The sequence below is a fragment of the Setaria viridis genome, chromosome 3 (genome assembly GCF_005286985.2).
Source record: "Setaria viridis chromosome 3, Setaria_viridis_v4.0, whole genome shotgun sequence".
Taxonomy (NCBI): domain Eukaryota; kingdom Viridiplantae; phylum Streptophyta; class Magnoliopsida; order Poales; family Poaceae; genus Setaria; species Setaria viridis.
The window spans coordinates 26,011,838-26,033,002 of NC_048265.2; the positions used below are offsets into that span (position 1 = coordinate 26,011,838).

The 21,165-nt window shown below is 46.3% G+C and overlaps 1 protein-coding gene and 1 pseudogene across 1 annotated transcript; one reads left to right on the top strand and one right to left on the bottom strand.

Moving 5' to 3' along the window:
• Positions 1-2,203: 2,203 nt before the first annotated feature.
• On the bottom strand, positions 2,204-5,428 carry LOC117849709 (protein ACTIVITY OF BC1 COMPLEX KINASE 3, chloroplastic). The gene is made up of 7 exons (XM_034731354.2): positions 5,084-5,428; positions 4,733-4,963; positions 4,035-4,370; positions 3,234-3,789; positions 2,957-3,143; positions 2,499-2,865; positions 2,204-2,412 (listed from the first exon to the last, which is right to left on the bottom strand). Exons 1-7 carry the CDS (start codon positions 5,408-5,410, stop codon positions 2,287-2,289), a joined length of 2,130 nt encoding a protein of 709 aa, XP_034587245.1. The 5' UTR covers positions 5,411-5,428; the 3' UTR covers positions 2,204-2,286.
• Positions 5,429-11,041: 5,613 nt separating this feature from the next.
• On the top strand, positions 11,042-13,468 carry LOC140222215 (protein FAR1-RELATED SEQUENCE 5-like; annotated as a pseudogene).
• The last annotated feature ends 7,697 nt before the right edge of the window (positions 13,469-21,165 follow it).

Here is a 21,165-nt window from a genome sequence, read left to right on the forward strand (position 1 = left end):
CCGCCAGCCAAATCCCCGACCTCCGCTCCACCATCTTCAAATCGCCGCCTCCCACGGCTTCCTGACCCCCTCCTCTTCCCCCTCGACCACTCCTTGTCCGCCGCCGTAGCTCCTGGCGTCGGGGATGTCAGATCCCGCGGCCGCCATTGCCGCCGGCCCAAGCTCGGGCGCCGCCGCCGAACACCACCTCCCCGGCCTCGTCGTCCCCAACAAGCAGCCAAAACGGGGTCGTAGTGAAGCCCCGGTGCTCCTGCGCCTATCACCGCCCGCTCTCCCTCGCCGTGCCGGACTCCCGGCACCGCTCCCCATCCGCCGGCCAAGGCCACGGCCGGCCATGCGTTGCCGGCTCGTGCCTGTGTGCGTGGGTGTGTTGAGGGTGCTGGGCGGTGGCGGGAGATGGGCGGCCGCGGCGGCCCTATGCACGGCTGCTGGCCGCCGAGGCGCGGGACGCGGTGGCCGCGGCGGCGACGCGGCACCCGGCGGCGCCCTGCGTGCCGCTCGCCGCGGGCGTCGCGGCAGGGGATGGGCGGTGGCGGGAGATGGGCGACGGGAGCTGGGCGGTGGCGGCGGGCGGCGGGAGTCGGGCGGGAGAGAGAGAGGGTAAGGCGGGGTCTAGCGTGCGGTGGGGGTGGGTGTGGGGATAGGAGCGGTCCAGAACCGATTTTAGTCGGTTTTAGGAGGGGGTGAGTGCCTAAAAGATTTGGACCTCCTAAAAGATTTTAGTCACTTTTTAGAAGAAGTGTTTGGCACTTTAGACAGTTTTTAGTCACTTTTTAGGAGGTAAGGTTTTATGAGGGTGGAAACAAACAGGCCTCTTGATTTCTGCTAAAAAACAGCCTCCGGAAAGCCTCAGTAAGCCGAAATGTATCCTCGCAAAAATGCCTAAAGTAGCCATGCAAGTACAAAGCTTGTTCATGCGTGAAGTGGTAGTGTGGTACATTCCAAGCCCTTTGTCGTGTGTCCTTTCCCCTAGCGAATATGGGCTGGTTCACTTCATTCGATTCCCATTCCGAAGCAGCTCTCGGCTCTACGGTCACTGAAAATTGTCCGATTTGGCATAACCGCGGCGGCGGCGGGTTCGGCTCTGGAGCAAAGGTCGCAGCCTTTTTCAGTGGAAATAGAGAGTATCACCGTGACAGAGATGCCGTTGGAAAAACCAAGCTTTTAGCTGAAGCTGATTTTGCTGCCAGTTCGATCGGCGCCCGACGAGGTTTCAGAAACCATGGATAGCTACCATCGTGTCACGCACAAACACCACCGTGCACTTCGCTTCCTCTTTTGATTTGGATTGAAACTGAAATGCCGCTAACCAACCACGTTCCGCCTAGTAGTACGGCCGTAGGAGATGTGAAAACCTGGCGACGTCGTTTTCCACCGGTTTTGCTCTTCAGACACCGTTCCATTTGCTTCATCACAATCACAACGCACGGCGTATCGAGTCCCTGATGCTGGCTTGATACTTTGAAACGGCAAGAGAATCGGTCAGCTTCAGAGACACGCACACATCATGTAACTTGAATTATCCAGCAAGTTGCTAGCACCGCCTCGATGGTGGCACACAAAGAGTTCATCTGCTGTCACATAATCAAATGGATGGGCTTCATCTCTGCAACCAACTGAACCATGGAACAAAGACTATACGCATGTTTACTAACCTACTCTGTTACCATCTAGAGCCTACTCAATTACCATGTTGAGTTACCATATACGCAACAGTCAACAGGCTGACCTTAAAAGCATAACCTTATGGAAACATACAGACAAGACAAGTCACTTATACTTGACCAGGGTTCTATGTGCAACACATGTTCAATTGAACCATATGCGCGCCAAAAGGACGCCTCTGGCGCTAGCACTACTGCATAAAACACATTACACAATATACATATGACATATATGTAGTAAAATGGATCCTATGACCCCTTCTCTTTCTTTTTTTTTTAAAGGAGGACCATGTTGCTGAATGAACTGCAATGCATTAGACACAACGCAACATGGTTGTGGACCTGACACTTGCAGAATGCAATCAGTCAACCACTGTTCGTGGCAAGTGCAGCTGATGCAGCAACTCCAAGTAGGAAAAACTAGATGCACATATAAAAACACTAGAGAATCTTTATCAGTTATTGCCTATGTACTCAAATTATGGTCGTGCGAATTTATGGATCTTTATCCACCAAGAATGAAGAAATTCGCTATATACTTGATTCTGAATCATGCTTCCTTCTCATTACCTGTGAAAAGTATCGTGTGAATTTACATGCTTCATCTGAGCCTATCTAGTATCTACGAGGAAGATCCAGGAGCAGGTGGGGTCCTGAGAAGCTGTTGTAACAGACGGGCCGCAAGGCGCTGCGTGACCCCTCCTGCAACACGGGAACCCAGGACACGGGCCTCTGGTTCTTGTAGCACCTGATTATCAAAATCACTCTTCAGTACCAGTCACAGAATTCTCAGTAGCAGTTGAAGAGCACGGTAAGAAATTAAGCAGCAGTTACCTGTACGATTGGTTGCAAAAGGCTCGGGTCGAAGTTATTAGAGGACCTCAAAAGACCCCATACTCTGAAAACTTGGTCTCGGAGCTCCATCATTTGTTCCTGTTCAGCCTCGCTAAACTTGAAGGGACCTGCCGGATTGCCACTGGAAATTAATGGCTTCAAAAATTCTGGAGCCACGTTGTATGAATCAATCAGCGTTCCAATTGTGATGGCTTCTGTTACACGAACTGCCTCTTTCACAACTAGCACACGCAATTCCTCCCCATCAGGACCAAGGAGAAGCTTTAGAACAGGTTGTAGAGCATCTTTGGCTGCGAACTCTCTATCTTGGCGACCTTGAACAAGAAGATTTTCAAGCCTATTCCATCTGCAGAGACGGAAAAGTTAAACAATGGTATCCTGAGTGGTTCTTTGATCCGTCAAAAGACTAAAATATGTACAGATGAGCAGGTACTTGCCTGAATCTTCCGTCCTTGAACAGAAGCTCAATTAAAGCATCTCTTAGATATGGATTTGGATCAGTGAGTAGCCTTTTAGCAAAGTAAGGGTACGAGGCAGCAAGCACCTTAAAATTAGGGTCAGCATAGAGTGCTAAACCTTCCAGCACAGTCAGTGATCGCAGTATCAATGCGTAGTATGCAGGTACTGGATTTGAATAAAGAGACAAGTTATATCACTATTTGATCAAAATTAAGGCAGGACTAGAAAATAATATCTGAACAATTTAAGCTTTACCGTTGAATGGGTACTGATAGAGAACAGCACCTAACCCATCAACTATCGTCTTGAAGTTCAGCTCACTCACTGTTGCGTTCAGCGCATCATCAAAGAAATTCTTGAGAGCAGGCACAATTGGGGAAACATCGACATCAGGTTCCAAGAAATCTAGCGCATAATAATCACGAGCCATAGCTTCATAGTCCCTATTGACCAAGTGGACAACATGTCCTATAATGGCTACCCTTGCATCCTCTGGTGTTTCACTCATCATGCCAAAATCAAGAAAAGCAAGCTTCCCCTCGGGTGTTGCCAATATATTACCAGGATGAGGATCAGCATGAAAGTAACCATATTCCAGAAGCTGCCTCAAGCTACACTGGATGCCAATGTTGACCAAATCTAGAACCTTCAATCCTTGACTTTCAATAACTGCTTGCTGATTTAATTTTACACCCTCAATCCACTCCATAGTCAGAACCTTTGCACTTGTGTAATCCCAAAATATATCAGGCACCAATATATCTTGCTTATCGGCGTATAATTTCTTAAACTTTCTTGCATTTTGGCCTTCCTGCATTCCATATTTTTACAAATATATTTATTTAACCATGAATAACAACTGGCAGACAAACTAAACAGAATAATTATTATCATTGTGATCAAGCAACCGATAATTTCTATTTGCCTTTGAGTTCATTATTAACTAAGTTTATTGTAAAGAAATCAGTTTAAAAACAAACTATGTATATATTGTAGCCTGAAGACAAGGTTAACAAGGTATATTGAAAGAAGTTCACAAAGACAAGAGGAATGTACCTGGACATAATTGAGCTCTTGGAAAACTCTTCGAGCAAATTCATCCATGAGAGCAACAACATCACTGGTTACAATGTCAACATACTTATTTATTAAAAAGCCAAGGCCCCTGAGTAGATAAAAATCAAGCCCTATGGCATCCTCAATACCAGGTCTTTGCACCTTAACAGCTACCAGCTTCCCAGAGTATTTCAACCGTGCCTTGTAAACTTGACCTAAACTAGCAGCTGCAATCGGGGAAGGTGATATTGTCGAGTAGATTGAATCAAGTGGGAAGCCAAGCTCTCTCTCAATACATGCAAATGCCTCTTCATCCGGAAATGTGGGAAGTGAATCCTGCAAGATAGCAAGGTTTCAGCAGTTGGGAGGGACAGGGACCTCAAATTTGCAACAGAAGTAACCTCCCAATTTGGAAGCATCCTAAGATTCCAGCTGGTGGAACTGACTCCCTCTAGAGCAATTGCCTGTTATGTATGTGACTAACCATGATCTTGCATAATAGGAACAAACGCTAGGCACTAGTAATTGAATGTTGAATGGACTAAGAAGTTGGGTCTAGCAATGCTCAACTTTCACCAGAACCTGATCTAGCGGCACAATGTTGAAATGTCATGATTCTAGCTTTGATAGTGCTATCCTGAACTTCAGTTCACTACAGATTTGCCCAATTAAAAAGTGAGGAATGCACAGCAACGCACCTGCAACTCGGCAAGCTCCTCGAGGTACTCGGCCGGGCAGAGGTCGGGGCGCGTAGATAGCCCCTGCCCAATCTTGACGAAGGTCGGGCCGAGCCTGGTGAGGATGGTCCGCAGCTCCACCGCCCTGGCTCGCCGCTTCGCCGAGGACGAGTCCCCGCTCCGCTCGTCCAGCAGAATCTTCACCGCGAAGGCCCCCAGCTTGGACAGCACCTCCGCCGCCCTCAGCGCCACCTGATTTTGATTACACAGCAACAGTCAGCGCAGCACGAGCAGCCAAAAAAATCCGAGCAAACGAGCTGCTGGGCAGAGGTCGATTATAATTCCAAAATCGATCCGGGTTCGTGCGCGTGCCTTGAAGGGGCGGGAGCCGTAGCGGGCGGCGAGCAGCTCGGGGGTATAGACGGTGGCGCCGGCGGCGCGGGCCATGGCGCAGGCCTCGGCCTGCAGGTCTTCGGCGCGGTCGCGGGCGAAGGATGAGGCCACGGGTGGCCCAGCCGCGGTGGCGGCGCCGTTGGCCGGCGCGGGCGGGGAGGCGCGCGGCGAGAGCTGGATGGAGAGGTCCGGGGACGGGGGCGCGGCGGTGGAGGCGGCGCGGAGAAGGGAGCGGCGACGGGGCCCGCGGCCGCGCGGGGGCGAGGGGAGGGAGAAGGAGACGGCGGCGGCCGCGGTGGCCGCCATGGCCGGCCGCGGCGGGGCGAGCGGGAGGGGAGGTGTGGAGGCAGGGGAGCTTGGGGTGAGCGTGCGCGTCGTCGACAGCGCTGGGCGTGTTTTTTCTTACATTTTGGTGGTTGTTTGGCTGTTTTTTTCCGGGAGATTTGATGTACGCCACAGAGAGAGCGCGAGGAGGCGGCGGCGTCCACGCCCACGCCACCGGCAGGCAGTGTAGGATTTGCTTCGGGAACTGACGAAGTGGACTGTAGGATTGGAGTTTCCGGAGAAAACGCTATGCAGGGTAGGAGTGGACTACGGGTATCTTCCGTCTGCGATAATTCCTTATTTAACGCTGGAGAAATGATCTATCTCAAAAAATATTCCTTCCTTATTTGATACTCACTTTAACTTTTATTCTAAATTAACACTCTGTTCCATTATCCATCCGACCACCGTTAAATTCCCTATGAAAAGATTATTTTGCCCCTGCCTCCTTCCTCCTGCTGCTTCTCCCCCTCTCTCATGGCCCCGCCTTGCGCCTACCTCCTCTTCCCCATGCTGCTGCTGCTACTTCTCCCCGCCGCTACAATCTGCTCCACCGCCTAGCCATCCGGCGAGCATCCCCAGACCACGCGTCGTTTGCATCGTACCCCGCGCCCACCTCACCCGCCACGAACATGCGCCCTCGCGCGCTCCCCGCGGTGCACCACCGACGCAGCGCGAACGGGAACCGCGAGCCGAGTCGCCACTGCAGCGATGGCGCAGACAGGTCGAACACCACGGGGCGGGGCAGCGCCGGGCTGAGCGACCGCGTGGAGCCCGTGACGAGGACGAGGCGCCCCGCAGCAGCCACGGACTGGAGCGGGAGGCGGCGGGAAAGGAAGGACGGGTGCCAGAGCCTCAGCGGCGACGATGGCATCGGCGGCGCCGACAGCTCGTCCCAGCGCCCCGCGATAGCGTCGTAGGCTGCGAACGAGACGCCGGCGCCGGTGGCATCGGCACCGCCATCGAGGACCGCGTAGAGCGAGAGGAACGGCGGGAACGACGGTGAGTAGAGCAGGCGGCATGCAGGAGACGTGGCGGGAGCGGCGCGACGCAGAGCTGAGCCAGGTGGTCCGGCAGACCTGGGAGCAGGGGCTGCTGCTGCGGGTGCTGCTCCCACGGCTGTTGCCGCTGCGCGTGCGCTCGGGACCTATTCGCCTCCGCGGCGGCGGCGGTGGCGTCCATGGGCGTGGCGGTGATTGTCCGGTGGCGCTTGTTGGGCTCGGTGGCGAGGAGGCGCGATGTGGCAGTGGCGATGGGGAGGACGGGTGCCAGAGCCTCAGTGGCAGCCAGGAGGGGGAAGGGGGATGAAGCAGCAGCAGGGGGAAGAGGAGGCAGCGCAAGGCCGGGTCATGAGAGAGGAGGAGGAGGAGGAAGGAGATAGGAGCAAAATAGTCTTTTTCACAGGGAATTTAGTGGTGGTCGGATGGAAAATCGAACGGAGTGTCAATTTGGGAACGAAAGTTGAAGTCAGTTTCAAATAAGAAAAACAATTAAGGGTTAAGGAAGGAACGGATTATTTATCTGGTGTCAAATAAGGAATTATCTCCTTCTTCTACTCTGCTGAAACTAAAAAACCGGTGAATGGTTTACAAATGCGAAAAAATACTAAAAATAAATTAAAAACCGGCATGTCTAAGTTGTGCAGGTATTTCTATAGGAATTCGAAAACTAAAATGGAAGGAAGTGGTCATTAAGCCGTCAATTATAATGTAAGTACTCTATAACAGTGCGACAGTTTTAGTACCAGAAGCCAGCAAACTTTTGTTTTACACATGCTTTGCGCAGTTGTGCTCTGAGCACGTCCAGGACAGCTACACTTGGACACATGAGGGCCACGAAATTGATTTGTTTGACTCGAACTCTTGCCCCTGAGATCTTTCGTGGGAAATGAAAACTGAGCTAATCGCCACGTTCATAGAGTTTGTGGTGTGACCTTCAGGTACCGTTCGAATGGACCTGGTAGAATTACAACGGCCCGTTACGGAAGGTACTCGGGGACGCGTGCTCATCGAGGAATATAGGTAAAGATAGGGTTGCTGTGAAGAGATAAAGGTCTAGGACTGGATCGAATCGGACTATACAAGGGCAGCAGGGACCCTCCAAAACTCAAACTATATTCGATATGCTATATATTGAGAATATAAATCCCGAACACAAGATATAAGGTATTACACTAATCTTGTAGCCCGAATATGGTAAAGTCCTCCGTATCCTTGTGTCCATCCATCTAGCTCTAGGTACGGCAATCCTCTCCACACAATCTACCACCTTGGTCTACCCCGTGGTGGACTGCCGGACTATTCCCCTAGCAGTTGGCGTGCCAGGTAGGGGTTTGCCGTGTCAGTTGGCGAGCTTGATGGACGCCGTCAAGATCCTGAAGAGCTGCATCATCTTTGTCGCCATAGGAGTGGCAATACCTTTCCAGGACACAACGCTGGCTTCGCCGCCGGCGATCATGCGGCCAACCACTCGATCTCTCGGGGGTCAGCTTCTCATCGGGGAGGTGCCCTGCATCATCCCTAGTCCTTTGATTAAGAAAATTGAAACCTTCGACCAGGCCTAGCCTCAGTCGCGAGAAACTCGGGTCTGTCTAACAAATCCCATCTGGCTAATGCCTAGATCCCGATCGGCCAAGTAATCCTCGAGAGGCTCGCTCGAGAGGCCACTTCAAGCCAGAAACTCACTAGTTCCGGTTTGAGATTTGTTGTACCCAACAACAGGAACAGACGGGGCCTCTGGAGCCCTCTACCTCTCTACCGATGGTCTGGTCCAAACCATGGATCGGATCGCGTCTCAACTAGCTGAGTGCATAACCCTCTGTAAATCTACTCTTGGAGGAGCGCCGACTGGTGCAGCTCCTCGTGTCCATGTCCATTATGGGCTGAGGAATGCCGCCACCACCTACTAGGAGGTGACGAGGAAAGCAATGATGAGATCGAACTTCTTCGACTCAGTCAATGACCAGTCGGACGAGGACGAGCCGCAGATCATGGCTGTCATCAACAGTCACCCACCTGCTGATGATTCTCTCTTCCCGATCTTGGAAGAGGGTGCAGAGACGGAATCTGCAACAGATCCGGAACCCGCAACAAAAGATCCGGTTTAGACAGAAACTTTTGTCGAGTCCACTGACAGCGCCGAAAGCCACTCACCCCTTGGTTTCATCTATGCCGTTGCAGCCCAGTGGTCTCCGATGATGAGCGAACCGTCAAGGGAGAGATGGAGCAAGCCAAGGCTCAACGCATTCAGAAGAATGCCAACCGAGCAGCTAGGCGACAACAGATCCTTAATGTTGCTGAGAACGCCGTCGATGATCGAGATCAGGCTGAATCTCATCAGGACAGGAGAAGGAAGTCGCGTGGAGGCAAGCGATGCACCCTCCGTCCTCGCAATTTAGAGCAGGAGTTCACCATGGACTACGATGGTCACAAGGTTTACACAACTCCAAAGGAGAACCTTATCGCCACCAACGAAGACCTCACCACTCTCCTTCCCAACATCCCGGGATTGGCTCGATTTAGCTCTACATACAACGATCTCCTCCACACAATCTACCACCTTGGTCTACCCCATGGTGGACTACTAGACTATTCCCCCGACAAAGTTGGTGAGCTTTTATTTTTTAGCTTTATGATTTAAAGTTCACTTGGTATTTCCATTTGAAAAGGTCCATTTTACTCCCCTCACCTATTTACTTTGTCCACTTAAACCCCTAAGCAAAATTTAGGCTCACTTTACTCCCCAAACTATTTCATTCGGTCCAATCTACCCCCTAATTAGATTTTTTTCTTCGTGTACAAATTGAATTTTAAATTCTGATTTTGTCAGTTGACTTATAAGGTGGTGCTCTATGTTAGAAAAATATATTAGAATTTTTTCATGATTACTTTCATGCAGTTTTGTATATCTAAGATCAATATCGTATTATATTCATAACCTATGAAAATAACTATGGAAAATTCTTAGTATAATTTTCTAACATAAGGCATCATGTTTTGTATATGCTCACAAAATTTAAACTCAAAATTTAACTCATAAACGAAGAAACAAAAAAGAAAAATCTAATTAGGGTAGATTGGACCAAACGAAATAGTTCAGGGGAGGAAAGTAAGCCAAAACTTTATTCATTTCAATTTCACAGTTCGTTCTTCTACAGTTTTACATGTTCTTTTGTCCAACTTCACTCCAACAGTGAAGCTAACTACTAATATCAAGCCTTTGGGTAGGGGTCCGGATGCTCGGGCTTCGACACTACAGCACTCTGGAGCTGGAGCTGGTGAAGCTTAAAAAATGTGGTTTCACCAGCTCCTAATCTTTTCTAATTCATTTTGCTCAGCAGGGAGAAAAATAACTTCTCACTGCGGTGACACACAATGCTGCTGCAGTGTACATGCAGAGGAGTCGGATCTGGCCAAAGCCCGGCCAAGCGGGCCTTCATGTTCTCTTATTTTTCATATGCTTATTTATCCATAGCATAATGCATAAGATAAAGAGACCTTCTAGTTTCAAGATGAAATCAAATTAAAATGACCACCCATGCAACCATTTCAATTCTACTGAAAGATTTAGTTAGGGGTAAAGGGCGGAAATGTTACAATAACTACACATTACTGTTGCAGAAATACTCATTCTGGTTATCTAGCATGCGGTGCAAGTTACAATTCATGTATTTTCACGTGAATACATGCGCATGTGCGCCTTCAAATTCATGATCTTATTGCGTGATTTCTTCTTACCATCCCACATGCATATTATTGCTAGCAATAGGGAATTGTTTCTTTTCAATCTTGTTCCTAAAACTTTGGTCTATTATCTGGGCATGTAAATGACTTAAAATAAAAAAATTCAACTATAAGTTTGTAGATTTCATCAAAACCTATAACTTTATATAAAATCTGTCTCCATCCAGATTTGCAAAAGTTTAAAAAAATATAAATACTAGGTAAAATGCCAAATCACAAAGACAAGAGGTTGTCTGTGCTGGCTCTGATTAAGAGGGACTCGAATTTGTATGCAATCTCGGCCATCCAATCTTCTAATGAACTATCCAGATCTTCTGCTACAGTGATAAACAATGCCTCTATGAACAGGACTGGTTGTGTGCTGTACGGTGACCAAGAGAGCTCTCCCTCGCACCTACCCGCCACTGCTTAAGTTGCAGTGCCTATAGTAACTGCACAGGAATTTGGTTGCATTGAGAGCTACTAGCATGGAAAATCCACAGATTGTTCTGTACCGGCTCTTATACTCGGTAATCTGACATGAATGAAACATTCTGTGGTAGTGTTTGATGTCCTCAATAAATAAATATTGGGAACATTCTCTTCCGATACCACAGAAAAACTCATAGAACGGATGGAGTAATTTGTTATATTTGAAAAGGTTGAAAATAAAGATAGGCATCATCCATATTGAGACATTAACAAGGCACCGTATCTAGTGGAAACCAAAGCCACTATGCAACCTTGGAAACTCTGAACAAAGCCACAAGATGTTCGTCCAATGGATAGGGTTAGAGATGGGGTTAATTTGCACTTAAGCGCCCGTCGGCTAGCAATGCAAAATGGTATTTTGCGAATCCCTTGGCCCCTGGTCCCTCCAAATTCCCCTGCCATGGAGTCCAACGCGTGTGGCATTTCGTCTCTCGCGCGGACAGAATGTGCCGCCGCCATGGACCCTGTGCACGGGCAGCGGACGGACGCCCTCTCTCAAGTCGTTGCCGTTGATTCTGTCTCCATCGACACCAATGATGCTAGACTTACAGGAAGAAGGTTCCATGCTGCGAGCGCTCCAGTGTCCAATGCGCCGTGTGTAAGCAATATAATCACACAGAGTTCTTTATTTACACATGATTGCAAAGAATATTTGAAGCCTGTGGTTGGAATGATGTTTGATACACTCACAGATGTGGAGAAATTTTACAAATCGTATGCACATGAAGCTAGTTTCTCTGTTCGTGTTGGTCAACACAAGAAGCAAAATTAGAAAATATTAATCAAGCGGTATTATTGTTCAAGGGAAGGGTACAGAAAGGAGAACGTAAAAAATATTATTGATGAATTCGGAAAAAAGAGAAAGACACGTAATGTGATTGAAACCATATGTGGTTGTGAGGCACATATTGTTGTCAAGCTTGGCAGTGACAAGAAGTATCAGATAGCTTCAATGGTTGAGGAGCACAGCCATAGTCACCAGATAAGAGACATTTGCTAAGATCCAACCGTAATATTAGTGAGAGGGCAAAGAGTACCTTGTTCAATTCTCATGAGGCTAGCATTGGCACCCACAGGCATACACACTTCTCCATGTCAGTGAGGGTGGGTTTCAGAATGTTGGGTGCACGCTGAGGGATTTGCAAAACTATTACCGTGACCTCAGGACCAAAATCAAGGTTGAAGATGCACAAATGTTTGTGGCACAACTTGAGCAAAAGAATAAAGTAAATCTTGCCTTCTTTTATGACTTTATGGTGGATGAACAAGGACGACTTGTTCATGTGTTTTGGGCAGATGCCTTATGCAGAAAAAACTATAGTGTTTTTAGTGACGTGGTTTCGGTAGATTCAACATATACCACTAACAAATATAACATGATTTTTGTGCCCTTTACTAGAGTCAATCATCGCTTGCAAAGTGTTTTCCTAGGGGCAGCATTTTTGGCAAATAAAAAGATCGAGTCATATGTATGGTTGTTTAACACCTTTCTTAACGCTATGGGTGGAGTAGCACCTCATCTAATTATAACAGATGAAGATGCGAGCATGAAGGCTGCTATTGCTCAGATTCTACCAGATACAGCTCATAGACTTGGCATATCATGAAAAAGGTACCTGAGAAGGTCGGGCCCTCTATAAGAGAGGATGAACAGTTCTAGGACAGACTAAACACATGTATTTGGGGCTCCGAGACTTCAGATGATTTTGAGTCACAATGGAATTCTATCATAACAGAATTTGCACTCATGGGAAATGATTGGTTTTCCACAAAGTTTATCATTCGTCAATCATGGATTCCGGCATATTTTATGGACATACCTCTAGTAGGAATCCTTAGGACTACGTCACGATCGGAGAGTGCAAATTCTTTTTTGAACCATTTCATTCATCGAAAATTGACCTTTGTTGAGTATTGGCTAAGGTTTGACACAGCTTTGGAGTGCTAGCGCCAAGAGGAGTTGAAAGCCGACTGCAAGTTTTCAAACCACTCCTAAATTAATGATATGGGCCATGGAGAAGCAATGTAGTGTGATATATACACATAGTTTTTAGTAAATTTTAGGGACAAATTGTAGCTGCAAGAGACCATTGCATTATTCAAAGCATTACAGAGTGTGAAGATATAAAAATTATCACCATCAGCAGTATATCCAGAAAAGAGTGAGTGGTTCAGTTGAACAAGTCAAACATGTTTGGTAGATGCTTCTGTAAATTATATGAGTCCTATGGCATCCCGTGCAATCATATCATACAAGTGCTTAGAGCCGAGAAGCAAAATGAGATACCATCGATTTATATTATGAAGAGATGGGAGAAAAGATGTGTACTGTATGATTTTTTTTCTATGGCTATTTTGTACAATAGTCTTGATCAGATCTTCAATTTTACAGGGAACTATTCTTTGATGAAGAAGGTAACCTACTAGATGAAAAGCCTGAAGATCCTATGGAGGTGGCAATGCGGAAAAAGATTTCAGATTCACGCAACAAGTTTGAAGATCTTATCCGAATGGCCAAGAACTCTGAACAAGGGATGGACTTTTATTTTCTAGTTTATCCAACCTAGTAGAACCTCTCCAAAAGATCACGCCTGCTACGAGAGTTAATAAACAGGATGAGTATGAATCTTTCCTTGGTAGTAAAATTCCAAATGAAGTCGATATATATCCACCAAATGATATCAAGTCGAAACGGAGATGCAAAAGAATTAAGAAGAGTAAGGAGATGAAGGCTAGAAGCAAGGGTAAAAGTAAATGGACGTGTGGAAAATGTAAGCAAGTAGGGAATCATGATGCACGCAATTGCCCAAACATTGTTGTTGGCTGATATTTCAAGTTCGTGTAACCTTTGGAATGCTTCTTGTAAACACTTTTTTTACTAGTGACATTATTCAGCTTATTGCTGCAAATTTTCAGTGTTTCAGTATATTATACATGGACATGGAGTTCATTGCAATTTATTTGATTAGTGCATTTGCAGAAATGTCATTGCATTTACATCCTTACACAGAAGTCAGTACATATTGCTTAGATTCTACCTCATACAACTCAGATTGGATATATTGCTCAGTGCATTATACACAGAAGTCAGTACATATTGCTCAAATTACACAGAGTAGGCTTATGTTCAGGCATTACACAGAATGCAGAATTGGCATTGGCATTACACAGCATCGAGCCGCCGCACATCTTCGGCGACATGGCCGCACCACCCTGGCCACCGTGGATCTCTACGCTCGGGCGGTGATGGGTGGCGATTGACAAGCTCCTCGAAGGTGTCTCAATCACCAGGCCGGTGAATCAACAGGCCAGCGGCGCGGCACCCTGGCCATGCCAGGCAGAGCGGCACGCCACAGGCGGAGGGGTGCCGACGGGTCGGCACACCACAGGTGGAGGGGCATCGACGGGATGGAACACCAAGGGCAGAGGGGCGCCGACGGCGCCCTCACCAGGCCTGTGGAGCGGAGCACCACGGACGAAGGGGTGGTGGAGAATTGCGTCCCTCGAGCGAAGGGACCAGATGGATGGAGGGGGGATTAGAGGGGGCAGAGGGATTCGCAAAATACCATTCTGCATTGCTGGCCAGCGGGCGTTTAAGTGCAAATTAACCCCATCTATAATCTTATCCATTGGATGAGCATGTTGTGGCCTTGATTTAGAGTTTCCAAGGTTGCACAACGGCTCTGGTTTCCACCAAATATGGTGCCCATTAATAAAGCATAGCTTACAAGTTAGCAGCAAATAATAATAGGGTGAAGAAGGGTGCGGTATAATTCAAGTACAGTGGGGGACTGAGGGGGATTGGAAACGATTAGGGGTACGGTTAAGGTGGAGAATAGGAGAAGATGGATATACAAGATTTTGTAGTGAAAATAAAGACAATGAGGAAAACGAGGCACGGCGAATTGATTAGGCTATGATAAGATTTTCTATCATGCACGAAAATGGCTAGGAAAATTTCCAGCAAGTCCATATTAGAAATTGATGTCAATCACATATAATATGCTGAAAATTTCAGCTCCAACATGAATATAGAGTTTTTTAATTTATCTTGTCTAAGGTGGCATTATCCAATTTCAAACTCTATAGGTAAGAAACAAACTTTTATGAATAAATAAAATACATTGAATGTAAATATTAAGGTTCCTACATAACAAATATGAAGTAAGAACCATCACAAATAATCTATCTTAGCTTAGACAATTTCAAACAAGAATTGTGGGCTAATTTTTTTTACAATTAATTGCTTATTAGAATATATGTTAAATAATTATTATTATGGAAATAATTAAAAGTAAGATTGTGAACCAATGAAACATATATCTATAGACCATTTGTAATATTGTGAAACGACCGTATATATAAATGGACTATGTAACTAGAGAACACATCGAAGTTACCGTGGGTTACGGTGGTGTCGTGTTACCAAACACGATAGCGTGTAAATCGGTGTATCAAAAATTTATCCAAAAATATGAACTGATAGAGCACACAAACATCTATGATCATGAAAGTTTAAGGTTGAACAAAAACTTGTGCAATGTGAAAAAAAAGAGAAATCAACAATTGAACAGTTGCAGGTTGCGGCACAACTATTCAAGTGCTATTTTCTCTTTTTTCTTACTCCTAGCATAATTTTTTATTCAATCTTAAACTTTCAGGGATAAAAGTTGTTCTAGTAGATTACCAACCCCGTACCCAATAAAAAAAATTTGGGAATCAGCAAAAAAACTGCCCTCTCTACCGAAAATAGAGGGGAGACACCCCTCTCACCTATCCACCGTTTCTTGTGGAGTGGGAATATTTCCCCATCCCGTGCCACCGCTCGCCTCTCTCCGTCCTGACTCCCAAGCACCATTGCTCGCCTTGCTTTGCCCTAGTGCCACCCCACACTCTAGATTGAGAGCTTGCTCATCTGAATCGACCTCCTCCCGAGCCAAATCAACAGTCTTGTCCGTCTTGCACCTGCCCGCCTCACTCAGCTCCTGCACCGCCGCTCCACCTCAGCACTGGCACCCAGCCTCACTCCACTTGGTCATCACACTATGGATCCACATGACCCATCCTGCCTCGCTTTGCTTCTTCCACGCCCGCCTCCAGCTCCTTCCCAATGCCGCCATGGATGGAACCCCGTTGTCGCAATTGGAACCGATGCTCCTCCACCACCCTACAGCCTTGTCGTGCCCCATCCAGCTGCTCGTGGAGGTGCCACAACTCCCCTTGCCTACGCCAGACCAGCCATCCAGAATCCTCGTCCAGCAGCTCATGGAGGACCCTTCATGCCTACACCGATGCTGCGCAACGCACGCACGAACAAGAAGGCGAGTGGTGTTGGCTTAGAGCAGCTCCCCCCACACTGTTGTGCAGGTTCACATGTCATAGAGAGCACCAGCCAGCACCCCAACTGCGGCTTGTGAGGTTGACATGGATGACGCCTACCACCTGCTCGAGCAAATGCATCCAAGGTGAGTTCTTGACTTTTTTATCAGTTACTATGTAGCTAATGTAGCTATATATGTAATAGTTTGCTGCTTTACTGTGTAAAACTTGCTTAGGAGATAAATAAAAATGCCAATACTCTTAGAACAATGAAAATTATATTTGGTACATGAGGCACACTTCAAACCTCTCTGAGGATGGTAGACAACTCTTTGATCAGTGGCACTATATTGTTCACCTGCCATTCCCTTGTTTGCATCCCTATTTGGCAACCGATGCTTTGTATCAATTTCCTCCACCTAAAAAAATTACTCCAGCAATTTTGAAATGTTTGTTTGGTTCACATAACTCATTTAGGTGGCATACTCCTATTGAATTAAGATTGAATTGTATATGCGCAACCTATACTCATTTGATTAATCGATAGTTCTTTAGTTCATCTATCCAATGAAAACAAGAACGATCCATTTTCATGAACAGTGCTAGCTGATGCATGCAGATAAGTAAAACTAGTATTGTTATACATATGTGAGTTCAAAGCAATCCTTAACTCCACAGAGCCACTTTGCTACATTAATCAAGTAGTTGAATGTTTCTAGATATGTATCTTTGGTTTACGAGTTCATCAACCAGTTCATTTATGGGTATGCTAAATGATGATGTAGGCATAGATGATATCTCCCTTTCAATGCCATATGAAGATGAGGAATATGCTGAACATGATGTCCCTAATCCGATTACAAAAAAGCTCAATATTCAAGGTTTGCCAACTACTCAACGCAAGAAGATGAATCATTAATCTTGGCATGGCAAAGTATAAGTCTTGATCCTGTTACAGGGAATGACCAAAACCATAGCACATACTGGAAGCGCATATATTACCATTATCACCGCAAAAAAAAGTGTGCTTCTACCCGCTCGCTTGCTTCACTCCAACATCGGTGGGGGTACAATTCAAGAATGTTGCAATAAGTGGGCAGGCTACATGTCACAGGTTGAGCACCTCCATCCAAGTGGTGTTCCATACTAGGAGCATGTGAGTAATTAATCTCTTGCAAACTGTTTCTAACACTTTGCTCATGACATTTAGCAAACCAACACTTGCTAAATTCGGTAGATTAACATCGCCCAGGAAAGGTACAAGGACAAGGATCCAATTAAAAGGAGGCCATTCGTCATGCCGCATTGTTGGACCATGCTGCAACATAATTAGAAGTGGCTATAAAGGAAAGATGGAGCTCCACCTAAGAGACAAAAGTCAACCAACTATTCACTAGAGTTTGCTGATGTCGAAGATGTTGCTGATGATGGAGTACTGAATGAGGATGGGAGAGGCAGGAGTCCAACTCCGTGCTCAGTAGCGCTCGGAAGTAAGAGGCCTCCAGGTAGAAAGGTATAGAAAGAGAAGTTAAAGAAAGGATCAGAGGGTGGCATCTACAAGGAGGTGTTCCATGAAATGACCACAGCAAGAAAAGAGAAGAAACAAGAAGACAAAGCAAGGTGGATGGAGGTTAAGGCAATGGAGGAGCGACAGGTCATTGAGGAGTGGAAGGTGGTCGTTGAGGAGTGCAAGGCGGTCATTGAGGAGGAGACACTGCAGGTCATGAGTGAGAAGGCAATGAACAAGAAATTCAAGTAAGAGTAAAAGATCATGTTCATGGACACAAGTTGCCTTGATGATGAGCAAAAAGCATTTGGCAGTGCAATGCATGCGTAGATCTTGGTAGCACTGATAGGAGGGACCTCAAGCGACACCGCTGGTGTGTGATAAAGTTTGTGGTTTCATTATATGTTCATGCACGTTTGAAACTTTATTTTGCTTTTGCTGCTGCCTGCTACTAGGTTGTCCTGACATCCAACCCAAATTTGGATGGCCCGGTAGTAGCCCATGAGCTCAGGTGCGCATGTTTAGTACCACCTTGCTATTTGAGCAAGGATGGAACCAACTTATAAACCTTTTGTCCACCAGCCATAGCACCTTCGGGTTAATCCTTTTACATAAAGAGAGGACAAAAATGTACGCAGGGTGCTATGTGTATGCATGCCCGCCCCTCGGAAGGGCTGAGCGATGCGGATTTGGAGGACAGGGTGTTACATTATTTTTTGGACATGCTGTTTGGGCATATTTATGGCTCTAGCTTTAGAAATACCGCTGACTTACATTATTATAGTGAGCTAAGTGTTCATCTATCTTAGATAAACATAAACACTACCACAAGCCTGCTATTTTTTTTGTTTCCTAGTTATCTGTGATATATGCTTGCGAAAGAGTTTATTGATATTTTCCACTTGTGAGCTGCTTGGTAATATATGCTTCTACATTTCTATAAACTTGTGTGTTGCTGTTCTTGGAAGGTGGGGAGCAGGAGAGAGAGAATTTGAGGTGGATTTGTTGATCGGTGCTTGAATTTGGAGGTTGGATGAAGTAGAGAATTTAGAGGATTTGTAGTGGAAGGGATTGAACCTGGACTGTTGTGCTTGCTCGCTGAAATTAGAAGGATGAAAGAAGAAGTTGTTGCAGTTAGGATTAGGAAAGAGTAGTAGTGATTAGGGAGGAGAGATGGGTCGTATCTATATATTTAGGTGGATTGTGGCCTAGGATGATAGCCTATTAAGTATTGTATATGAGATATTAATAATTAGTTGAAGGAGGAGGCTAAAAAGTTAACTACTAAACTCTATATGTGCTTTTAGGAGATTATGTATTAGTAATCTATTGGAGATGCTCTAACACTGGCCGATAGGTTCTCTATGTAACTAATGCCTTACTCTTACCTAGTTACCTATTGTAGAGGAGCGTGCGTAGGATGACAAAGAAACTAAGGGTAATTTTTTTAAACGAAAGCGGCACGATAATGTGCCTATTTCATTGATAAAGAGGGATAGTCACATCCGGCTAACCGGAAAAAATGAAAACAAAAACTATATAAGGATTGTTGTTACTCTCACGCTAGAAGACCCACAAGACTCTTGGCCCCCGTTGTAATCCATAGGTTCACCGAGGACTTGATTTTTGCCAGCAATGATGGTACAGATGAACCCTAGTGACGGAATATTATAGAGTTTCTTTCATTCCATACTTCCCACGTGACCAGTAGCGTTAAGCTTCTTGTCACCTTTCGTGAGATTCCTGGTGTCGACGTGATATTGGTCTACCATTCCAAGGTGGTTGTGCTTTGCAGCCATTCTTCTGGGTCCAGCCTTTCCTATGTTAACCACAAGGTCACATGTTTCCAAATTCGTCTTGTGAATCTACATTTTGCTAGGAGGTGGTGCGCCATCTCCATCGTGCATCTGCATAATGAGCAAGTCGAGGTGTGGTCCCATCCTCGTTTTGCTAGTCTGTCTGAAGACCAGACCCTATTCTGTAGAATTAGCCAGGCGAAGAGTTTGCATTTTGGTAGGGCCCAGGCCTGCCAGACGGTTGTGAGGTTTGGCGTCCTTGCGCATCCTAGAAATTGTGCTTTGTATGCTGAAGCCGCTGTTATTGGCCGCTCTGCGTGAATTTCCATGTAATTATGTCTTCCTGGTTAGGTTATAGCTTGTAAGGTTGTATTAGGCTCCATAGTGTTGCGAATTCGCTTAGGTGTGTTGTTGTGAAGCCTGCTGTGTGGTTAAGGTGTCTAATCCACTCGCTATTTTCTAGCGCTTCGCGCACCGTCCTCTTTTTCTTCCTTGCTTTGGCATAGAGTTTAGGGGTGATGTCTTTCGGTCGGCATCCTTGTATCCATGCATCGTGCCAGAAGCATGTCTTCTCTCTGTCTCCAAGGTGGATTGTCGTGCATGCGGTGAAAAGCAGTCTGTCGCGGTCGGCGCACGGTGTTTCTGTTCTGGCCCACGTCTTGTTGGGGGAAACCCATTCATACCGTAGCCATCTGATACGCAGCGCCCTTGCGAATTTTTCAGAGTTCAGAATCACTCCCCTATGCTCCTTCAGCAAAGTGGTCCTTGTCTAGTTGACCTTGCATTTTCCTCTAGTGAGTTCCTTGTCTCTCGCCCATAGGAAGCATTTTCTTATTTTGTCAATCTCTTCCAGTACTTTTTTAGGTGTTTTGGGTGCCGTTAGCAGATATATAGGTTGTGAGGATAAAAATGCTTTGGTGAGGCATCCGCCGCCGGCCTATGTTAAGTTCCTTCCTTTCCAGTTTGATAGCTTGCTCGCTGTTTTGTCCACCATTGGTTGGAAATCTATTCGTCTTAGTTGTGTTACCGTTAGTGGTAGCCCTAGGTATTTTATCGGGAAGTTACGTCGCGCTACTGGGTAGTTGCGTAGAATTGCATCAGGCGTGACACTTGTTTTTTGTATGTTCGTTCTGAGGCCAGTTGCTTCTCCGAATTTGAGCAATAAGTCCTTTTTGTTTGTGACATCTAGTGTAGTGGGTTTAATGAAAATTACTGTGTCGTCAGCATACATGGATACTATCATTCTTGCTGCTTGGCCATTGAGCTTGTTCAGCAGACCTTTCTCAGTGGCCATTCCCATGGTCGTTGTAGTGGGATCTATTGCCAGGATGAAGAGTAGCGGTGAGAGCGAATCGCCTTGGTGAAGTCCTTTGCCATGATGTATGGGGTCCATAGGGATCCCGTTTAGAAAAATTCTTGATGTTGATGTGGTCAGAATGGCCGTGATCCAGTCCCTCCATTTTGGTGGGAATCCTCTATGCTGCATCATCATCAGTAGGTAGTCCCATCGTACAGAGTCGAAAGCTTTGGATGTATCTAGCTTCATGAGTAAGGTCGGCTGTTTGTTTCTATGGAAGCGGCGTGACAAGTTGCGTACATAGAGGAAGTTGTCACGAATGCTCCTTTCTTTGATGAAGGCACTTTGGAAGGGCAATATCAGTTCGTTCATAAATGGAGCTAGGCGTAGGGCTAGGATCTTTGTTATGATCTTCGCAATAGTGTGGATTAGACTAATTGGTCTGAAATTTGTAATATCCTTCGCACCATCCTTTTTTGAGATTAGGATGATTGTGACCTTGTTTAGCAAGTTTAGGTCTGCGCAACGAGAGTTGTGAAAGGAGCTGAGGGCCGCTACTAGGTCGCACTTGATCGTCTCCCAGCAGCTGTTGAAGAAAATGCCAT

Coding starts and splice junctions, on each gene's coding strand:
- LOC117849709 (XM_034731354.2), bottom strand. CDS start 5,410: ATGGCGGCCACCGCGGCCGCCGCCGTCTCCTTCTCCCTCCCCTCGCCC. Junction 4,964..5,083: donor ACGGCTCCCGCCCCTTCAAG/GCACGCGCACGA, acceptor AATCAAAATCAG/GTGGCGCTGAGGGCGGCGGA. Junction 3,790..4,034: donor AAGAGCTCAATTATGTCCAG/GTACATTCCTCT, acceptor TATGGAATGCAG/GAAGGCCAAAATGCAAGAAA.